The 21,159-nt window shown below is 42.7% G+C and overlaps 1 protein-coding gene across 5 annotated transcripts in view; it reads left to right on the plus strand.

Annotated features, from left to right (window-relative positions):
* Positions 1-21,159, plus strand: part of negr1 (neuronal growth regulator 1) — a 695,685-nt gene that overhangs the window by 540,741 nt on the left and 133,785 nt on the right. For all 5 annotated transcript variants that reach the window (XM_062978156.1, XM_062978157.1, XM_062978155.1 and 2 more), the window contains exon 5: positions 8,574-8,694. In XM_062978156.1, the coding sequence (XP_062834226.1) occupies positions 8,574-8,694 (121 nt within the window). The remainder of the gene's footprint in view (positions 1-8,573; positions 8,695-21,159) is intronic.

Consider the following 21,159-nt stretch of genomic DNA (forward strand, 5'->3'; position numbering starts at 1 on the left):
AAGCTGCAACTGTTGGGGAGCTAACCAGAAATCTGCCACATCAAAGCCCTATGGGTGTGATAATGCTTCAGAGCTAACTACCAATTTACTGACCCAAAGTGCGCCAAAGAAGGCTAAAAGGTCCACCACCTGAAAAAGAAACTCTTCATATGGGGATGAACAAATCTGTTTAAGACCTTTTAAAAACCCTAGGGAAAGGGGCTGTCTGTCATCCCACATCTTGGGAAGAATATTCCCAGCACAGAGTCAGCTGTTGTTGCTGTTGGTGGTGGTGGTGGGGGGGGGGCACTTGCCGAATGAACTCTCCCCCTTTATAATTTTGAATGGTATGACCTATCAGCTTTTTCACCATGGGATGTACGTGCAAGGGTCATTACCTACACCCACAACTGGTTTTCAATGAGATCCTACCTCAGTGTGATATTGGGCTGCCTCTCTTCTAAAACACTTTTCGGAAAGTAACCAAGTGTTGCCTTTATAGTCAATGTAAGCAGAATAAATAATGTTCAAATGTTGTATGAGTTAATATGCCCTGGCCAGGTATGCCAGGGCAATTACCCAATTTTGAGCCACTTTTCTCTTTTTGATTTTTTTTTCTGTTCACTGTCTAAGTCACAACACCTGACTTGGAATCCAAGGCCACGGCGCAAGCCACAGCCCCAAGTCCCAACTTTTCCCTGGATGCATAGCTTATGCATAAGATTGTCACTTGTGTATCTGTTAAAAGAGGATGGGCCCTTGTAAGCATCCAGATGTCTTTAGCCTACAGTTCTGTGGTGGCGCAAGGTGTTAAACTCTTGTGCTGGCTGACTTGAAGATTGGCAGTTCAAATCCGTGAGACAGGGTGAGCCCCCATCTATCAGCCTTAGCTTCATGTGAGGACATGAGAGAAGCCCCCTGCAGGATGGTAACAGATCTGGGTGTCCCCTGGGCAATGTCTTTGAAGATGGCTGATTCTCTCACACCAGGAGTGACTTGCCTCAATTTGCTTCTGACACAATAAAAATGTTCCATTTAGTCCAAGCCAACATAGGCAATAGTGAGGGATTATAGGTACATCTGTAGGGGAACAAATGCTAAATAATCCGAATGCCAGTATTTTGGCCTTTAATAACACGATTTCTTCCACATTGTATAGGTGGTTTTCTGTATGAGGTCCTGTTATGTTGATAGATTGTCACAGCACTGTAGTTCAGAAGTTCTGTAGTCAAATTTTAGGAGAAATAGCATAATGGCTAAGAGACTAAGTGGGAAGGGAAGAGTTGAGTCTTGGGTGGAACTACCTCTTTACTTCTTTTTTTTTTAAAAAAAACTTTATTTTTATTTTCTAGATAGATACATTAAAAGTGGGAGAACATTGTGTTTGATAGGAAAGTAGGAAATTGGATAGTTTGAATCTATTTGAAAATAGATGGGTGAGGAAGAAGAAGAAACAAAGGAAAAGAAAAAGAAAAAAAAAAGAGAAAAAGGGAGGGAAGTTTAAAAACAGAAAATTGTTGACTTCCATCCCTCTCCATATTGTCTTCGATCCGTCCTGGATCACTTCCAATGTTTATTGTTCCATATTTATATTTTAGCTTCCCTGGGTTTTCATATCTTTCTTATTGTTCTGTCCCTCATCTGAATATTCTTAATGTTAAATTATAATATGTTTCTTTTCTTTATTCATAAAGTTCAAAAATGGTTGCCAATCTGTACATTTCTTTGGTAAACCTTGTTGTTTCTTTATTAGGTATGTTAGTCTGTCCATATTCTTGATTTCCATTACTTTTATCAGCCATTCGTCTACGCTCGGTATTTCCTCTTGTCTCCACTTCTTCGCAAAGATGATCCTCGCTGCAGTTAGCATATAGTTGAGTAGGAGTTCGTCATTTTCTTTAAATTTTATGTCTGTCATTCTGAGGAGGATGTGTTCTGGTCTCATTTGGAATTTTAGATTCAGAATTTTTTGGGATGACTCGTGAATTTCTTTCCAATATTTTTTAGCTTTTCCACATGTCCACCACATGTGGTAGAATGTCCCTTGCTCCTTCTTACATTTCCAACAGGCCGTGTCTAGAGATTTGTTTATAAGACTTAATTTTTTTGGTGTTATATACCACCTGTGGAACATTTTGATTATATTCTCCTTCAAGTCGTATGGGTACATCTGTTTTAGTCTTTTGTTCCATAGGTTTTCCCACTCTTCCATCATAATTGTTCTTCCTATATTTCGTGTCCATTTTATCATGCATTCTTTTACTGTTTCTTGCTCCGTTTGCCATTCTAGGATTTTCTTATAAGTCTTTGTTATCAATTTTTTCTTGGAGTTCATAATTCTGTCCCAGAAGGTTTTTTTGTCCATAAATCCCTCCTTCTTGTCTTTATTATAGTATTCTCTTAGTTGTCAGAATTGGAACCATGAGATATTGGAGAAATTTACCTTAATTTCTTCTTGAGATTTCATTTCATTCTTTCCATTTTTCTGTCTTAAAATGTCTCTATATGTGGGCCATCTCTCCCAGCCCAATAATCTTCTTTGCCCTGCTTCGAGCGGGGAGATCCAGAGCGGGGTTTTTGGGTATATTCTTAGTTTGTATTTGTCCCAAATTTTCAGGATAGACGATCTTACGAAATGGTTTCCAAAGTTTTTTTCTATCTTCATTTTTCCATACCAGAGGTATGCATGCCAGCCAATTCGTAGATTGAACCCTTCCAAAGTTAGGATTTTTTCTCTTTTTAGAGTCATCCAATCTTTTGCCCATGCCTCGTAGTAGGATTTTAGGTCTGGCATGCCTAGACCTCCTCTTCTTGTGTCGTCAATTATATTTGTGTATTTGATTCTAGCTTTTTTACCTTGCCAAATGAATTTGGACAAGTCTCTTTCCCATTTTTTAAAAATAGCCATGTTTCTAATAATTGGTAGGTTTTGGAACAGGTATAGCATTTTTGGTAATATGTTCATTTTAATTGCCGATATTCTACCTAATAATGATAAATTTAAATTCTTCCAATTTTCTAATTGTCTTCTTATTTCTAACCATTTTGCCTCGTAGTTATTTTTGAGTAGTTGGGCATTTTTAGGAGAGATAGTGATTCCTAAATAGTTGATTTTGCTTGAGATCTGCAGCCCCGAGATTTCTTTGAGTCTCTCTTGATCTTTCTTAGTTATATTTTTTGTCAACATTTTCGATTTACTTTTATTTATTTTGAAACCTGCTACCGTACCGAATTCTTCTATAGCATGGAGCCATTTTTTAATATTTTCTGTTGGTTTTCTATGATGCAGATCAAATCGTCCGCAAACGCTCTTGTTTTGTAATGCATATTTCTTATTTTTGTCCCTTTAAGACTTGCATCGTTTCTTATTGTATTCAAAAGGATTTCTAGAGTAAAAATAAAGATAAGAGGAGAGAGGGGGCATCCCTGTCGAGTTCCTTTGTTTATCTTTATCTCTTTTGATGGGTGTCCATTAATCCAAATTTTTGCAGTCTGATCTTCGTATATTGCATTTATTGCATTTAAGAATTTGTAGCCTAAATCAAGTTCTCTCATTAACATTTTGAAAAAGTTCCAATTGATGTTATCAAAGGCCTTCTCTGCATCGACCGTAAGCAGGGCTAATTCTTTCTCATTATTGGCCTCATAATATTCGATTATGTCCACGATTGTCCTGACATTATCTCTTAGTTGTCTATTGGGGAGGAATCCAGTTTGTTCTTCTTGAATCCAATTCTTTAGAAATTCTTTCATTCTGTCCGCTAGAATATTGGTGAAAATCTTATAGTCTATGTTTAAGAGAGAGATGGGCCTATAATTTTTAACGTTTGTTGGATCTGTTTTTTCTTTGTGGATAACTGTTATATTAGCTTCCTTCCATGTGTTAGGGAGTTTGCCTTCATTTGTTATCTTATTCATCAGTTTCTTCAAGTATGGTAGGAGTTCTTCCTCAAATGTTTTGTAGTACATCACAGTAAGCCCATCTGGGCCGAGGGCTTTGTTGGGGTCCATTTTTCGAATCGCCTTCTTGATCTCTTCCTCCTCAATAGATTTATTTAGCCGTTCTCTTTGCTCTTCTGAAATTTTTTCCAGCTTCCTTTTACTTAGATATTGTGCTATGTCATCTTTTTTTATTTGATCCTTCTTATAAAGGGTTTTGTAAAAGGTTTCAAATTGTCTTAATATTTCTTTATCCGTTCGATAATGTTTTTCCCCATCCTCGATTCTCGTTATATATTGTCTTTGTTTTTTCCTTCCAATTTTCTTTGCAAGCCACTTACCAGGCTTGTTTGCATTTTGGAAGTGGTCTTGTTTTACAAATTTCAATTTCTTCGCCAATTGTTCTAATTCTATATTACTTTTCTGTAATTTTAGAAGTTCTATATCCCTTGTCAATTTTTGACTTTTGGGAGATTTTTTTAACTTGGTTTCTGTTTCTATTATCTGTTCTTGTATTTTGTTCAGTTTTTGGTTTCTTAATTTATTTCTCCATGAATTCTGTCTGATAAAGTATCCTCTCATGACCGCCTTACTGGCGTCCCAGATTGTTTGTATATTTACTTCTGGAGTGTCATTGATTTGGAAATATTCTTTTAGAATGAGCCTGTTCTTCTTGATGTCCTCCTCGGATTTAAGCAATATATCGTTCAGTCTCCATTTCCCTGTCCTTCGTGTTTCATTGATTGTGAATTGAATTGGGCTATGGTCTGAGTGATTTCTAGTTAAGATTTCTATTTTTGTTATTTTGGTTATGAGATAGCTTGATGCCCATACCATATCAATCCTCGACCATACTTGGTGCCTATCAGAGAAAAATGTATAGTCTCTATCTAGGGGGTGGTGGGATCTCCACACATCTTGTAGATTAAATTCTTGTTGAAAGTTTATAAAGTTCTTTGGTAAAGTTCCATTTCCACGCTTCTTGTTATTTTTATTGCTTTTTCTTGTTTTATCCAACGGTGTGTTTAGAACCCCATTGAAATCCCCGAGTATAATTAGATTCTCGAATTCCTGTTTCAAAATTAAGTCATTTAATTTTTTAATGAAGTTTATTTTTGACCCATTTGGTGCGTATATGTTGCAGATCAAATTTTTCTTGTTTTCAATGTATACGAAAACTCCTAGGATTCTCCCTTCGTTGTCCTTAAATGCTAATTCCGCCGGGATCCACTCCTTTACATATAAGACCACCCCCGTCTTTTTTTCAATTGATGCAGAGTAAAATTCTTTCCCTAAGTGTTTGTATGTTAAGTGGGAGACATGTTTCTGGCAGATGTGTGTCTCTTGTAAAGCCACAATATCATAGCCTCCTTTTTTAATATTGTGAAATACTTTATTTCTTTTATTTGGAGAATTTAATCCATTTATGTTGTTTGAGTAAAATCTTACAGTTCTCTCCAAATTACATCCTCTCTTGGCCATCTTGCGGTTCTTCTTCAATATCATCCAAGTTTGGGGGTTCCATTCCTACTGGTGGATTTTCTAATTCGGGGGATTCTTTTCTTATTCTCTTTTTATCTTTCTTACTCTTTTTCTCCATTTCTGTTGAGGGTACATCTGCAGTATCTTTCTTTATTCTTTCGAAGAAGTCTCTCGCCTTTTCTTCTGTAGTGATCCAAAATCTTTCCTCTTTGTATGTCACCATGACCCCTTCTGGTTTCTCCCAGCGAAATCTTATTTGTCTTCTTTTTAATTCTTCAGTTAGGAACATGTATTTTCTTCTTTTAATCAAAATTGATGGTGGGAATTCTTTTAAAATCGCTATCCTTTTTCCCTTGTAGTATATCAGTTGGTTGCTATTTTCTCTTAATATATCATCTCTAATTTTCTTCCTGGTAAAATGAACGATTACGTCTCTTGGGACTTTGTTTCTTCTAGCGTAGTTGGTAGATATTCTATAGGTCCTGTCTATCTCTGGATCCATGTCTTCATATTCAGTTTGTGTCAGTTTGGATGTTAATTGTATTATTAAGTCCCTTATGTTTTCTTTGCCTTCTTCTTCTATATTCCTGAATCTTAGTTGAAATTCAAGGTTTTTTTGCTCCATCCATTCTTGTTTCGCTTCTAATTTTTGATTTTGATTTTCCAAATTTTCCATTCTAGTTTGAGTTTTAGCATATGTCTTCTCCTGTTTTTGTTTTTCCTGTTTGATCTCCTGGATCTCCTGTTTAAGATTGTTTATATCTTTTTTCATATCCCCCAGTTCTTCCGTAATTTCATTCTTCATGGTCAGCATTTGGTCTTGGAACATCTTTTGATAGGCGTCTTGCTTCTCTGCCACTTTCTGAATCTCTTTCATAACTTCCTTCACCTCCTTCATAACATCTTTTAGGCTGTATTCTTCCGTAAGAGACATTCTCCTTTGTAATCCTTTTTCTTTAGTATCTTTGGTGTCTGTTTTGAATCTAAATGTGCTCATTATGTTTATATTTGACAGATCTCTAACTTTGACTCTCCCCACCGAATAGGTTTTTTTTCCTTTTTCTTTTTTTCCCTTTCCTCCCCTTTTCTTCTTCTCTTTTCCCCTTCCCCTCTTTTCTTCTTTCCCTTTCCTTCTCCCTTTCCCTCAAATCCCCTTTTAATCCCCCTTCTTCTTTGATCCTCTTTAATCTATCCTCGTTGTGTTACCTTCCTTATCTCCCTCTTATCTCACTCTTGCCTTTTCCTGGTCTCGAATTGAGCCCTCTTTGATGCTGTTGTCTCCTTCTTAATCCTCTCTCCCGCCTCTCCTATTCAGGTTCTATCTTCCACCTTCAATGTTTACTTGTTGAGCCTGCCTCTAAATACACTCCTGTGCCTATGTCTCTCTGTCTTATTCTTCCTTCCTTTGGTGATCGTCCCTATCTGGTTTCCCTGCCTTTCCCTTTGCTGGTTTATATCCGTGGTCGCTCTGGTCTCTTTTCGTTTCTTTTCTTTCCCTATTCTTTTCCCCAATGTTCCTAGATGTATCTTAGCAGTCCTTTCGTCCTTTTTCTCAGTCTCCTTTACCTTTGGATCATGGTTCTCTTTCTTTCCTGTCTCTGTGTTCTCCTTTCTCCCTGTCGTCACGTCCTCCCTCCTTCTTCTATTGTCGGCTCTTTCTCCTGTCTTCCGCCTCTCTATGGTCAGTGGGTAGTTGAATTCCGTCCGTTCTGAGGGGAGGGACTCTTCCTCCACCCGGGCACACTTCCTCCTCACGCGCTGCTATCTCCCAATCTTTGTTTTTGGTAAGCTGGCCGCCGTAGACCAAACAAACTTATCTTCAAGGTCGCCTCTGACCAGCGTTTTGTTGATTTACTCTGGTAATGTCCTTTTATTTATGAATTCTTAAAGTTCTTATTTTATTCTTATTTAATTCTTTAATTTAATTCTTTGGCTTTTTAGTTTGAAATGATGTAGCCTTTGAGGTACGGGGGGTATGGGTATAGAAGAGTTTGTTTCTTCCCGTCCTCTTCCCGTCCACTTTCTCTTTTGAAATAATTTTATATCAAAAAGAAAGATTTTATTCTTCAAATTCCCCTTCTTGTTTCTAAGGGTAGAGTCCTTTGGACAATATAAAGAATGGATATTTTCTTTTCCGTACCTTCTTTCCAGATCTTCTTTCTTGAAGTTAAAATCAGGCGAGTTTTGACGGTAGCCCCAGACGTCTTGGGTCTGGATCGCCTTGCTGCGACCCGCACACCCTGCGGGCAACCAGTCCGGGTCTTTCCTGGCCCCCATTCTTGAGGAGTGAGGGTCTCCAGACCATCGGTTGGCGCCCTGTGGGTTTGGCTGTCTCCCTGATCTCAATCCGTCAGGGAGAGGGAGCTCTGCGCTCTACCCGGTCGCTTTGCTTGGCTGGCTCCTTGAGAGCGTTCAAGGAGTCCACCCCGTCGCCATCTCGCCAAACCTCTTTACTTCTTTAGTGGCAACTTTGGCAACTTGCTTTCTCAATATAAGCTCCCCGTCTCTCCAGTATGAAAATATTAACACTGATCCACCTTACAGTGTTTTGATCTTATCATATGGAGGTCAAGAAGCTTCTTCTCTGTGCTTCTCTGCACTGCCAGCACACTGCTGGCACGGAGTCCTGCAGAACCCATCAGATGACACACGGCTACTTCCAGCAGGAGTCGAGTGTACACCTCCTCATAGAAGAAATTGGGGAAGTAGTTGAACGAAGCCAGGGACAGCGGGGAAACATTATGGGAAGGGATCCCATGACACATGATGATAAGGGAACGTAGTGTTACTCTGGTCTCCAGTTTCCCCTGCTGTCCCCTGGCTTCTCGATCTCCATGTGATGAGGTCCCTATTGTGAAATAGGGTTTTGCCATCTAGATACCATCAACTCCAGGCATGGTAATCTCTCAAACATCTGGAGGTTCAGAGGTTTCTCACTCATTGTGAAGAAGAGCCACAAGATAATGTGTACAAAATGGGATACAAAGAAGCATGAAAGAACAGACAAATGAGATTATTACTGTTTTTATTTCAATATTTTGAATAATTCTGTACATTTAAACAAATAAATATGAATATACAGTATTATTTAAAATCATAAATTGGAACAACCTGTTTTACCTGACTTGATAATACATTTCACTTGCAGTAACAAATGTTTTGTTTCTTTATAGTTTCGCCAACAATTCAGGAAATAAAATCCAGTGGAGTGACGCTTGGAGGGCCTGGATTCATACGATGTGAAAGTGCAGGTGTTCCTTCCCCAGCTTTTGAATGGTACAAAGGAGAAAGAAGGTGAGTTTGTAGAGAAAATCTGCTTTCATTCTTACATATGGCTATATTGCTCTGGTGGTCTCCATATTACTGGAGCAATAAGAATATAATAAGTTCAGTTGAATAAACCTATTAAGTTGGTTTATAAGAATGTTGTTTGTGGTCATTTTGTTTGTCTTGCCATAAGAAGATGGAGTCTGTCATCTGCTGTGCTGTTGTTATCCAATGGGGGGGGGGAGAGAGAGAGAGAGAGAGAGAGAGAATGCGTTCAAGTTGACTGTTGACTAATGACAACTGCATGAATTTCATAGGGTTTTCCTAGGCAAGGAATACTCAGAGTAGTTTTGCCATATCCAATTATACTACATCAAATATCATTTGATGTCTGGAAAGTTTCCCAAACTCAATTCTTTATTCCAAATGCTGTAATGGAAAACTGATATCATAAATGTTGTTGAGATTATCCAAACTAAAGCAATATCTTGCATCTTAAATATTTAACCTAAACTTAGCATGGCAGTTATAATTTGCACAGCACAGTATTTAATAGAAACCCAATATGTTCTTCTTGCACATTAGATTTAATAAGGGAGCCAACCAAAAAGTTTGGCACTAAAATGTCATTTCTGTCAAAACCTGTGAAACAAAGGGAATGTACATTTCAAATAGCAGAAGAGAGAGTAACATTCTTATAATGACCTAATATATTATAATATTATTAATATATTCAAATATTAGCCTAAAGATAGATATTCCTTGAGGCTGGAAGCTGATGCATACTGTCCTCCAGCTTGGTCTTATCTCGGGAGTGAGATATATGTGCCCACTACAGCACTTCAGTGCAAATAAGAAATATCTCCTGAAACAGCATAAGAGTTACATATTTTCCACTACAATTTTGTGTCCTTAAAAATAATGTGTGGAGAAGGAGAGAAAATAATCTGCAATTCTAAAAATAAGGAAATAACCAAAGGGGAAGATGCATTCTCATGCTATTTTTTATACCTTGGTTTTAGTATTAGTAATGTTTCACAGATGGTCTCTGGAAAAACACATCCAGTTTTGAGAGACTGGAATGAACTGAAATCATGTGTAATTAAAAGCTTGGATATTTCTCAACGTTTTGGTTTGAGAGAACTAATTATGCAACTATGCATAAGAAAAATTATTTTTAAGGTATAGAAGTAGGAGATCCATTGGTGGAACAGCACAATTCAGTGGAAACAAGAGGGAGCATGCATGATTTCTACCACAGCTCCCTATTCACCCCAACATTTGCTTCAGCTGTTTCCATCTGCTGCCTGCCAGCACAGGAGAAGGGAGTCCTGCTGACCCACCTCTGGCCCTGCTACTCTGGCCCTGCTACTCTGGGGTAAGGAGGAAAGGAAGAGAGTGGAGGAAGCCCTTAAAAACTCCTGCTTCTGGACTCTTCTTGCTGTTTCCATCTGCTGCCTGCCAGCACAGGAGAAGGGAGTCCTGCTGACCCACCTCTGGCCCTGCTACTCTGGCCCTGCTACTCTGGGGTAAGGAGGAAAGGAAGAGAGTGGAGGAAGCCCTTAAAAACTCCTGCTTCTGGACTCTTCTTGCTGTTTCCATCTGCTGCCTGCCAGCACAGGAGAAGGGAGTCCTGCTGACCCACCTCTGGCCCTGCTACTCTGGCCCTGCTACTCTGGGGTAAGGAGGAAAGGAAGAGAGTGGAGGAAGCCCTTAAAAACTCCTGCTTCTGGACTCTTCTTGCTGTTTCCATCTGCTGCCTGCCAGCACAGGAGAAGGGAGTCCTGCTGACCCACCTCTGGCCCTGCTACTCTGGCCCTGCTACTCTGGGGTAAGGAGGAAAGGAAGAGAGTGGAGGAAGCCCTTAAAAACTCCTGCTTCTGGACTCTTCTTGCTGTTTCCATCTGCTGCCTGCCAGCACAGGAGAAGGGAGTCCTGCTGACCCACCTCTGGCCCTGCTACTCTGGCCCTGCTACTCTGGGGTAAGGAGGAAAGGAAGAGAGTGGAGGAAGCCCTTAAAAACTCCTGCTTCTGGACTCTTCTTGCTGTTTCCATCTGCTGCCTGCCAGCACAGGAGAAGGGAGTCCTGCTGACCCACCTCTGGCCCTGCTACTCTGGCCCTGCTACTCTGGGGTAAGGAGGAAAGGAAGAGAGTGGAGGAAGCCCTTAAAAACTCCTGCTTCTGGCCTCTTCTTGCTGTTTCCATCTGCTGCCTGCCAGCACAGGAGAAGGGAGTCCTGCAGACCCACTTCTGGCCCTGCTACTCTGGCCCTGCTACTCTGGGGTAAGGAGGAAAGGAAGAGAGTGGAGGAAGCCCTTAAAAACTCCTGCTTCTGGACTCTTCTTGCTGTTTCCATCTGCTGCCTGCCAGCACAGGAGAAGGGAGTCCTGCTGACCCACCTCTGGCCCTGCTACTCTGGCCCTGCTACTCTGGGGTAAGGAGGAAAGGAAGAGAGTGGAGGAAGCCCTTAAAAACTCCTGCTTCTGGACTCTTCTTGCTGTTTCCATCTGCTGCCTGCCAGCACAGGAGAAGGGAGTCCTGCTGGCCCACCTCTGGCCCTGCTACTCTGGCCCTGCTACTCCGGAGTAAGGAGGAAAGGAAGAGAGTGGAAGAAGCCCTTAAAAACATCTGTGTCTGGACACTTCTTGTTTCCATCTGCTGCCAGCCAGCACAGGAGAAGGGAGTCCTGCTGGCCCACTTCTGGCCCTGCTACTCTGGGGTAAGGAGGAAAGAAAGAGAGTGGAGGAAGCCATCGGACCGGGAGGCTGCCTTTACTGGAGTCATCGCCTTGCCACCTCAGAGGGTCCGCTTGGACAGCTTTCGTCGGACTGAATGCTCCCCATTGGAGATTTTTAGATTCGCATATGGATATTGCTGTACTTGTCTAAAGAGTGTCCCTTATTAGATTTAATGTGTCGCCGCCACTTGGCTTTCTCCCCATTTTTGTTTCTTACCTATGTTTTTAGCAGTGTGAGTCAATTGAGTATACTTAACTCACATTGTTATAATTGCTCTGAGTAATTAGTGCCTTGGTGCCTTTATTCAGGACTGGGTTGTGTAGAAGAAGGAGGGTCTGGCTAGAAGAGTAGAGTAGTAGAGTTGTAGTAGAGAATGAGTCAGACAGATGCACATGGGAACCACGATCTATCCCAGTTATGCCACCTCATGGGTAGATCGTTTAGCCTCGTCCTCTCTCAGCTCGTAACAGTGAATGAGAAATTAGATCATCTCCTCAAAGGAATTTTGGGTTAGACTAGACTACAGGATGTTCCTGGGGAGGATAATAATAATACTGGTTATGATCTAAAGGAGGCCAGTTGTCCTTCAGATTTGGTGGGAGAGGTAGAACTTGGGCTCCAAAAGGGTATTAAGGAGCTAAGATTAGAAAATGACGAGGTTGAGGGAGGGAATGATTTGTTTGTTGATCAAACTGTTCAAAGGAGGGAAGGTAAGGATCTAGATTTGGCAGCGGTGAAGCCGATAACTAATTCTCCGTTGGAGGGGGATTTCTCTCCTCCATACGTAGAGGATTACTATGAACATCTTGTACAGACGAAACAGCTGGCTTTTCAAATTGAAGACTCTATATTGAACAGGGGTAGATGGACCTCGGAAAGAGTGATCCAGAGGTCCTTGGGTCAAATTCTTTCAAGGAGCCTGACGACAGTCAAGATAAAAATGATCACTTGGCTCCATAAGGGCTATCAATCATATGATCGCTCTTTACGCCTTATCTTCACTTTTGAGGATAAGTCTATAACAGAGGAATTATGGGCCCTTAGGTTCCGGCTGCTCTCATGGGGCATTACCATTAGAAGAGTATTTGTGGACCCCGTGATTCACCCTTTGGTGGCCAACCTATCTTTACACACTCAACCATCTGTTAGGCCCAGAGATAATAGGATGTGTAGTCCTCAGCGTAGGCTCCCCCCTTTAGAAAAGTCTCAAGTAGAGACTCTGGCCCAATCATTTTCCGTACCAGACCAGCAACTTTCACCCTCTTCAATCTCACTACGTTTTTCCAGTAGGCCCCATTTATCCCCTTCTTTTGAAGTAAAGTTAGATGGTGTGTCTAGTAACCTTTTGGATCCAGGGAGCTGACTAGATTCTCTTAAGGATGCGCCAATTGAGCCAGACTCCTTGGGGGGTGGGGAACAGGCGGGGGGTGGCTCCATCGAGGTTGTGTGGGGGAGGAGGAGGAATTGCCGTCAACGAATTTCCAGGGAGAAGCGCAACAGGGTTCTTGCGACCCTGGAGAAGGATAGGTGTGGTAGCCTCCATGGTAGCCCCTCCCGGCTGAAGGTCCTGCTGTTTAATGCCAGATCCGTCAAAGGTAAATCATCTATTATCCAGGATCTAATCATGGATGAACATGCGGATCTGGCCTGCATCACCGAAACTTGGTTGGATGATCTGGGTGGGGTTAGTCTTACCCAGCTTTGTCCTCCGGGTTTCGGGGTGCATCAGCAGGCCAGGCCAGGAGGGCGGGGAGGTGGGGTTGCGGTGGTCTTTAGGCAGTCCATCGCCCTGGTCAGATGCGTCGCTTTGCAATCGGTCGGGTTTGAGTGTCTCCACTTGAAGGTGGGTACCCGGGACAGTTTGGGGATTCTGCTGGTGTACCGTCCACCCCGCGACACAGCAGTCTCCCTGCCTGAGCTAGCAGAGGTGGTTTCTAGCGTGGTATTGGGTTCCCAGCGCCTGTTGGTGCTGGGCGACTTCAACATTCACGCTGAGACCACCTTGACAGGTGCAGCTCAGGAATTCATGGCCGCCATGACGACCATGGGTCTGTCCCAAATAATATCGGGTCCCACTCATCAAGCTGGACATACACTCGACCTGGTTTTTGTTGCGGGCGACGGTTTGGTCGGAGTGGAAGAGTAAATTATTCTTCCATTGTCATGGTCCGACCACTATCTGATCAGTTTAAGACTAACCGTCTCTTCCAACCTCCGCAGGGGTGGTGGACCAATTAAGATGGTCCGCCCCAGGAGACTTATGGATCCTGAGAGATTCCTGAGGTCTCTTGGGGATCTGTCTACCATGGAAGCTGACGATCCTGTCGATGCCCTGGTCACTCGTTATAATGGCGAGTTGTCCAGGGCAATAGACACGATCGCTCCTGAGCGTCCCCTCTCGCTGCGTGGAGTTGCCCCAGCTCCCTGGTTTACTGGGGAGCTGGCGGAGATGAAACGTGCAAGAAGGAGACTAGAGTGCCGCTGGCGGACAACTCGTGACGTATCTGACCGAGCACGGTCTAGAGCCGCTATTAGGGCCTATTCCGCGGCATTGCGGGCAGCCAGGAAAGTTTTCTCGACTGCCCGCATCGCGTCTGCAACAAATAGATCTTCAGAGTTGTTTCGAGTTGTTGGGGAGCTCCTCCACCCTCCTCAGGTTGGGGGAGCACCCGACATCTCGTCAACTCGGTGTAGCGAGTTCGCTCACCATTTTGCAGACAAAGTCGCTCAGATTCGTTCCGACTTAGACGCCGGCCTTGATGCATTGCCAGGTGAGGTAACCGAGGCATCTGTCTGTTCGATCTTGTGGGATTCGTTTCGGCTTGTGCAGCCTGATGATGTGGACAAGATTCTTGGAGCGGTGAGGGCGACCACCTGTGCCCTTGACCCTTGCCCATCTTGGCTCTTAAAACAAGCCAGTGGAGGGCTAGTTGATTGGTTTGTGAGAATAATCAATGCCTCTTTGGAGCAGGGCATATTTCCATCTGGCCTAAAACAAGCTGTGGTGAGGCCTGTTTTGAAGAAAGCCTCCTTGGATCCGGCTAACCTCAGTAACTACAGACCAATCTCTAACCTTCCATTCTTGGGCAAGGTCTTGGAGCGGGTGGTTGCTTCCCAGCTCCAGGGATTCTTGGAAGATACGGATTTTCTGGACCAATCGCAGTCTGGTTTCAGACCTGGCTACAGTACCGAGATGGCTTTGGTCACCTTGGTGGATGACCTCTGCAGAGAGCTGGACAGGGGGAGTGTGACCCTGCTGGTTCTCTTGGACATCTCAGCGGCTTTCGATACCATCGACCATGGTATCCTTCTGGGACGTCTCTCCGGTATGGGCCTTGGGGGTACTGTCCTGCAGTGGCTCCAGTCCTTCCTAGAGGGCCGTTCCCAGTTGGTGAAGCTGGGGGACACCTGCTCGGACCCCTGGCCATTGACCTGTGGGGTCCCGCAAGGTTCCATTTTGTCCCCCATGCTTTTTAATATCTACATGAAACCGCTGGGTGAGGTCATCCGGAGTTTTGGAGTGCGGTGCCATCTCTACGCGGATGACACCCAACTCTACTACTCCTTTCCACCTAATTCCAAGGAAGCCCCTCGGATACTGGACCAGTGTCTGGCCGCTGTATTGGCCTGGATGAGGGCGAACAAGCTGAAGCTCAATCCTGACAAGACAGAGGTCCTCCAGGTCAGTCGTACGTCTGATCGGGGTATTGGGTGGCAACCTGTGCTTGACGGGGTTGCACTCCCCCTGAAGGCGCAGGTCCGCAGCTTGGGGGTCCTCCTGGACTCTGCGCTGACACTTGAGGCCCAGGTGTCGGCCGTGGCTGGGAGGGCCTTTGCACAACTAAAACTTGTGCGCCAGCTGCGACCATACCTCGAGAAGTCAGATCTGACCATGGTGGTCCATGCCTTAGTTACCTCTAGACTGGATTACTGCAATGCGCTCTACGTGGGGCTGCCTTTGAAGACGGCTCGGAAACTACAACTAGTACAACGATCGGCAGCCAGGTTTCTAACTGGGGCAGATTACAGGACGCGCTCAACGCCGCTGTTTAAAGAGCTCCACTGGCTGCCATTTATTTTCCGAGCCCAATTCAAGGTGCAGGTTATCACCTACAAAGCCCTTAACGGTTTGGGACCCACCTACCTTCGAGACCGCATTTCCCCCTATGAACCCGCACGGCCTCTTTGCTCGTCGGGGGAGGCCCTCCTCTCGCTTCCACCAACTTCGCAGTTGCGGTTGATGGGGACGAGGGAGAGGGCCTTCTCCGCCGTGGCCCCCCGGCTGTGGAACTCGCTCCCCAGGGAGATTAGGCAGGCCCCTACCCTACTCTCATTCAGGAAGAGCCTGAAAACTTGGCTATTCCAGAAGGCCTTTGTTGACTGATCCTTGTGGGATCATGTTATTTACCTATTAAGCAGTAGACCCTCTGGATTGTTTTTAGGATTCATTCAGCACTTTAAGTATTACACCTGCTGTATAATTATCCCTCCCTGATAACTTGATATTGCTTTGCACCTTGGCCTGGATCTTTTGACCCAAATCGGGATTTTAATATTATTGTGTATATTGACTTTTATGACTGTTTTTAATCATGTTGAAGTTTTACTGCTCGGTTTAATGTTTTATCTGATTTGTGCTGTCGTGTCTGGGCATGGCCCCATGTAAGCCGCCCCGAGTCCCTCCGGGGAGATGGGGCGGGCTATAAGAATAAAATTATTATTATTATTATTATTATTATTATTATTCTCTAAAACTGATTTTAAGGAACTCTGAAGATAGGAGGGAAGAAAGAAGGGCAAAGAAGTTCTTTCTCACTGCTGTTTATTTGGGGCAGGTATCTACATGTGACAAACCTCCCTAGTCTTACTTTTGGTGAAAACAGCTGACCCAAAGACAATCCGGTCTTATGGCCTGCTCACTCCAGATGATTGTATTTTGGAAAACAGACCCAGGGAGTCCCCCTTCCTACAAGCCCCATGACTCAAAAAGGGAGAGTAAACTCCCATGTCAGCCCCAAGGACAGGCCCCTTTCCACTTCCCAGACCCCAGAACCTAAAGAGGCAATTCTAGAGCTCCACCCTTCACCCAAATGGTGCCAAAGTGTACCCCAACTTTTGGTAGTCTCCTCCAAAACCTGCCAGTGAGGTATAATTGAAGGCACAACCCTAAAGTCAATTCTCCCATCCCCCAAAAATAGTATTGGATAGATAAAACTATCCACACCACCCAACGAGGGTGCGGGGAATTCTACACAGCTCCAGTAGGCAAGCAGATAACTTCATACTGCACTGAGGGTGGGATGGTGAGTCATGTGAAGTAAAGAAGGCCCATGTGAGGGATGCTACACATGGTCAGCCTCAGTGCATGTGATGAGCCAATTTTAATAGGCCTCTATCCATGGAGGCAGGGGCGGTTCAAGCCATACCACAAAGTATGCAAGTGTGGAATCCACGATCCTCTGGGGGGGTGCCCTTGTGCGGCTTCTGCCCTCACTTCTCCTCAGAGGGGCCTTTGCGCTGCCATTTTCCCCTCAGAGAGCCTTTTCCCACCCAAACGGGGCCTTTCAGGGGGCATGGCTTCACTCCCATCGCCTCCCCTCCCCTCCCCCAACTGCGCATGTGCACCCCGGGCCCTGACCGCCCGCCCCACATGCTCGCCCCGATTGAAAAGAGGACTGAGGGAAGAAGGGAAGAAGGAAGAGAAGAAGGAAGGGGAAGGAGGGAGAGGAGGAGGAGGAGGAGGAGGAGATAGGCCAGGGCATGGCTCTGAGAATGAGCAGAGGGGGAGGGAGGGGCTCTTTGGGGCCTGGCCACCCTACCTGGGACACTCCAACTTCACCCCCACTTCCTGTCACAGAGCACACCCTGCCAATCATATATATGCATTTCAATAGCATTTTCTCTGTTTTGACTCGGGCCCCTTCTATAATAATGATAATAATAATGATATAATAATAATATAATGTATAATTATAATATATAATTTAATAATAATAATAATAATAATAATAATAATAATAATAATAATATCTATTTATATTTATATCTATTCCGCCCTATCTCCCCAAAGGGATTTTTTACTATATATTATTATATTATAATAATATAATAACATCGTATAATATTATATAATATATAATATAATATAGTATAATAGTATAGTGATAATAATATGGTAATATAATGGTAATATAATAATAATATAATATAGTATAATAATATATAATATTATAATATCACACCATTATATCATATCATATAATAATAATATAATATAACAATGTGATAATATAATGGTAATATTATTATAATATAATAATAATATAATAATAATATAATAATAATAATAATAATAATAATAATAAACCTTTATTTATATCCCGCTTTTCTCCCACTTCTTCATTCACTCAGTTGTCTCCGACTTTTTGTGACCTCTTGGACCAGTCCACACCAGAGCTGTCACCGCCCCCAGTTCCTTCAAGTTCATGCCAGTCACTTCAAGGATACCAACCATCCATCCATCTTGCCCCTGGTCGGTTTGATCGGCTTGGTGGCTTTCTCCCACAAAGGGACTCAAAGCAGCTTCAAGATTTTAAATGCAAAATAAAACCATCAACAATCAGCAACAAATGCAATATAAACTCAACAACAATCAATAGTAAGCAATTAGTAAAATATAAATAGAATCCTACAGTTGGGCTATATCCCAGAACATCCAGACAGAAAATTCCACAGTATCTGCTTTGAACTGGGCTGTTTGAGTCCACACTGCCATATATTCCATATCTGCCTGGATATTCTGGGGTATAGGGCTGTGTGGAAGAGTCCTTTCTCTGGCCCCTTCAACACAGCTGAATAAAACCCCACATTTTCTGTTTTGAGCTGGAATATCTGGCAATGTGGACTCAGATAACCCAGTTCAAAGCAGATATTCTGGGATATAGGGCTGTGTGAAAGGGCCCTCTCTCTTTGCCTCCTTGTCATGTTGCTCTACTGACTCACGATTTGCATTCCTGCCTGCTGTAGCATGCAGAAGGAATGCCCAGCTTGCCAAAGTTTATATGCCACTTAGGGCCCTTCCAGACAGGACCTATATCCCAGGATCCAATCACAAATATTCTGTTTATCCCAGATTATCTGGCAGTGTGGACTCATATAATCCAGTTTAACATCGAAATCCTGGGATGGGATCCTGGAATGTAAACTATTTTCATACCCTGCATCTTAACAAAAATACTACTACTACTACTACTACTAATAATAATAATAATAATAATAATAATAATAATAATTAATTTGTGTTGTCGAAGGCTTTCATGGCTGGAATCACTGGGTTGCTGTGAGTTTTTCGGGCTGTCTGGCCATGTTCCAGAAGCATTCTCTCCTGGTGTTCCGCCCACATCTATGGCTGGCATCCTCAGAGGTGTGAGGTCTGTTGGAAACTAGTCAAGTGGGGTTTATATATCTGTGGAAGGTCCAGGGTGGGAGAAAGAAAGGACTCTTTTCTGTTGGAGGCAAATGTGATTGTTTCAATTGCCCACTTTGATTAGCATTGAATAGCCTTTCAGCTTCAAAGCTTGGCTGCTTCCTGCCTAGGGGAATCCTTTGTTGGGATGATGATGATGATGATGATTATTATTATTATTATTATTATTATTATTAGGCCTTGCTCCTGGGAAGGTTCCTCCGCTGTGGCTATCAACCTTGCCATATATCTATCTATCTATCTACCTTGCCATATATTCTCCACATTGTGTGTATGTCTATGTATATATAAGATACACACACACACACACACACATACAAACACATATGCAGGGACCATATGTGACCATATCCCGGCGACCAACAAAACAACAAAACTAAACACCCCACAATCTCGAAAATTGACAGCACAACCCCTCATCCACGCCTCTAGGTTGATACAACAAAAAGAAAAGAAAAATAAAGTCCTAATTAGAGATAGAGGAATAATTGTTTTCTAAGGGCCACAGACAGTAGAAGCACAAAATATCGCAAAGAACACCACTCTAAAAACAAGGGTATTCCAGACAGGAAACCATCAGGGCCAGCTAACACCTTTCAACAAAAAATTCACTCAGGGAGGAAGCAACCAGGCTTTAAAGCTGCAAGGCCATTACTTGCTAATAATTTTGCCTAATTGCAGCATTCATACTTGCCTCCAACAGGCAAAAAAAAATCAGAAATACTGTATATTCACAACCTTTACGAAATAATATCCCCTGATGGCGCAGCATGTTAAAGCGCTGAAGTGCTGAACTTCTGGACCGAAAGGCCGCAGGTTTGAATTAGGGAGCGGAGAGAGCCTCCACTATTAGCCCCAGCTTATACCAACCCTAAAGTTCAAAAACATGCAAATGAGAGTAGATGTATAGCTACTGCTCCGGTGGGAAGGTAACGGCGCTCCATAAAGTCATGCCACATGACCTTAGAGGAGTCTATGGACAACGCCGGCTCTTCGGCTTAAAAATGGAGATGAGCACCAACCCCCAGAGTCAGACATGACTGGACTTAATGTCAGGGGAAAACCTTTACCCTTTACCTTAACTACCACCAATTCCTCAATACTTTATTTCCCATACCACCATACTTTGCCACAGCAACACGTGGCCGGGCACAGCTAGTGTGTGTGTGTGTGTGTGTGTGTGTGTGTATCACACATATATATTCTATTCACCTCTACCTTCTACCTTTTATTTTTCAGTGATTGGTTGGGGGGGAGGGTGCCAAAAATACTTTTTGCTTACACTTGAAAATCACCTAGGGCCGGCCCTGCACGGAGGCCATCAAAAATGCTCCCTTGTCTGCAGCATAAATAGCTGCTTCTGTTTAAAAAGTCATAACTCTTAAGAACTGCTGTTAGACCCCTTCCATAATGAGATCCTGGCCAGTTAAGCAATGGAGCATAGCATGAATGTTAACTTATCAATCAATAAAACAGGACTATGTCTTCTACATATTCTGTAGATCATTTCATTTGGATGAATCACCTTGGTATTCTGCATGTCAATATGATTCAATCTTTTTGGCCATTCATGTTTAATTGACCTGTAGAAGCACATTTTGCAACAATTGTAAAAAAAAGTATTATTTAACTGATCCAAGTCAAATATCCTTTCAATTGGACATTCATGATTGTGCTGGCCTCATCATTATTCATTATTCCTGTTACCAGAGCATAGCTTATACTTTGTGTGTGTGCATTTATCATTTTGATATTGATTCAGACTCCTGTAACTTCTTTGTGTATTTGTTTTTCTTGATTGGTTGGTGTGCTGCAGGAGCAAAAACAAATTGAGAGTTTCTGACCTTATGTCCAAATTAATCATACAACATTGAAACACTTGAAAATGATGTACGTGAACTTGAATTCCAGAGCAAATCACATATTTAGTACAAGTAGATTTGATGAGGCAGATACTATGGGAAAGAATCATTTAAACATAACTGCTACCTTAGACCCACTTCCTTGAGCATAGGCTTACTTCCATGTAGGCATGTACTGATCTGGTGTGTAAAATTCCTAAATGTTTCATCTTCAGGTGATGGAGCAATTTGTCAAGTTTCAGAAATTTGCAAGGACAACTAGTATGCAGGTTACTGGTTTGGGAGTATAGGGCTCTTCTAAAGCCTATTTTATATTCAGAAGTGCATAGTGATTAAATTACATACATAGGACCATTAATTTAATGCAAAATATTAAATCATCAATATTCAGATATATCATTAATA

The sequence above is a fragment of the Anolis carolinensis genome, chromosome 4 (genome assembly GCF_035594765.1).
Source record: "Anolis carolinensis isolate JA03-04 chromosome 4, rAnoCar3.1.pri, whole genome shotgun sequence".
Taxonomy (NCBI): Eukaryota; Metazoa; Chordata; class Lepidosauria; order Squamata; family Dactyloidae; genus Anolis; species Anolis carolinensis.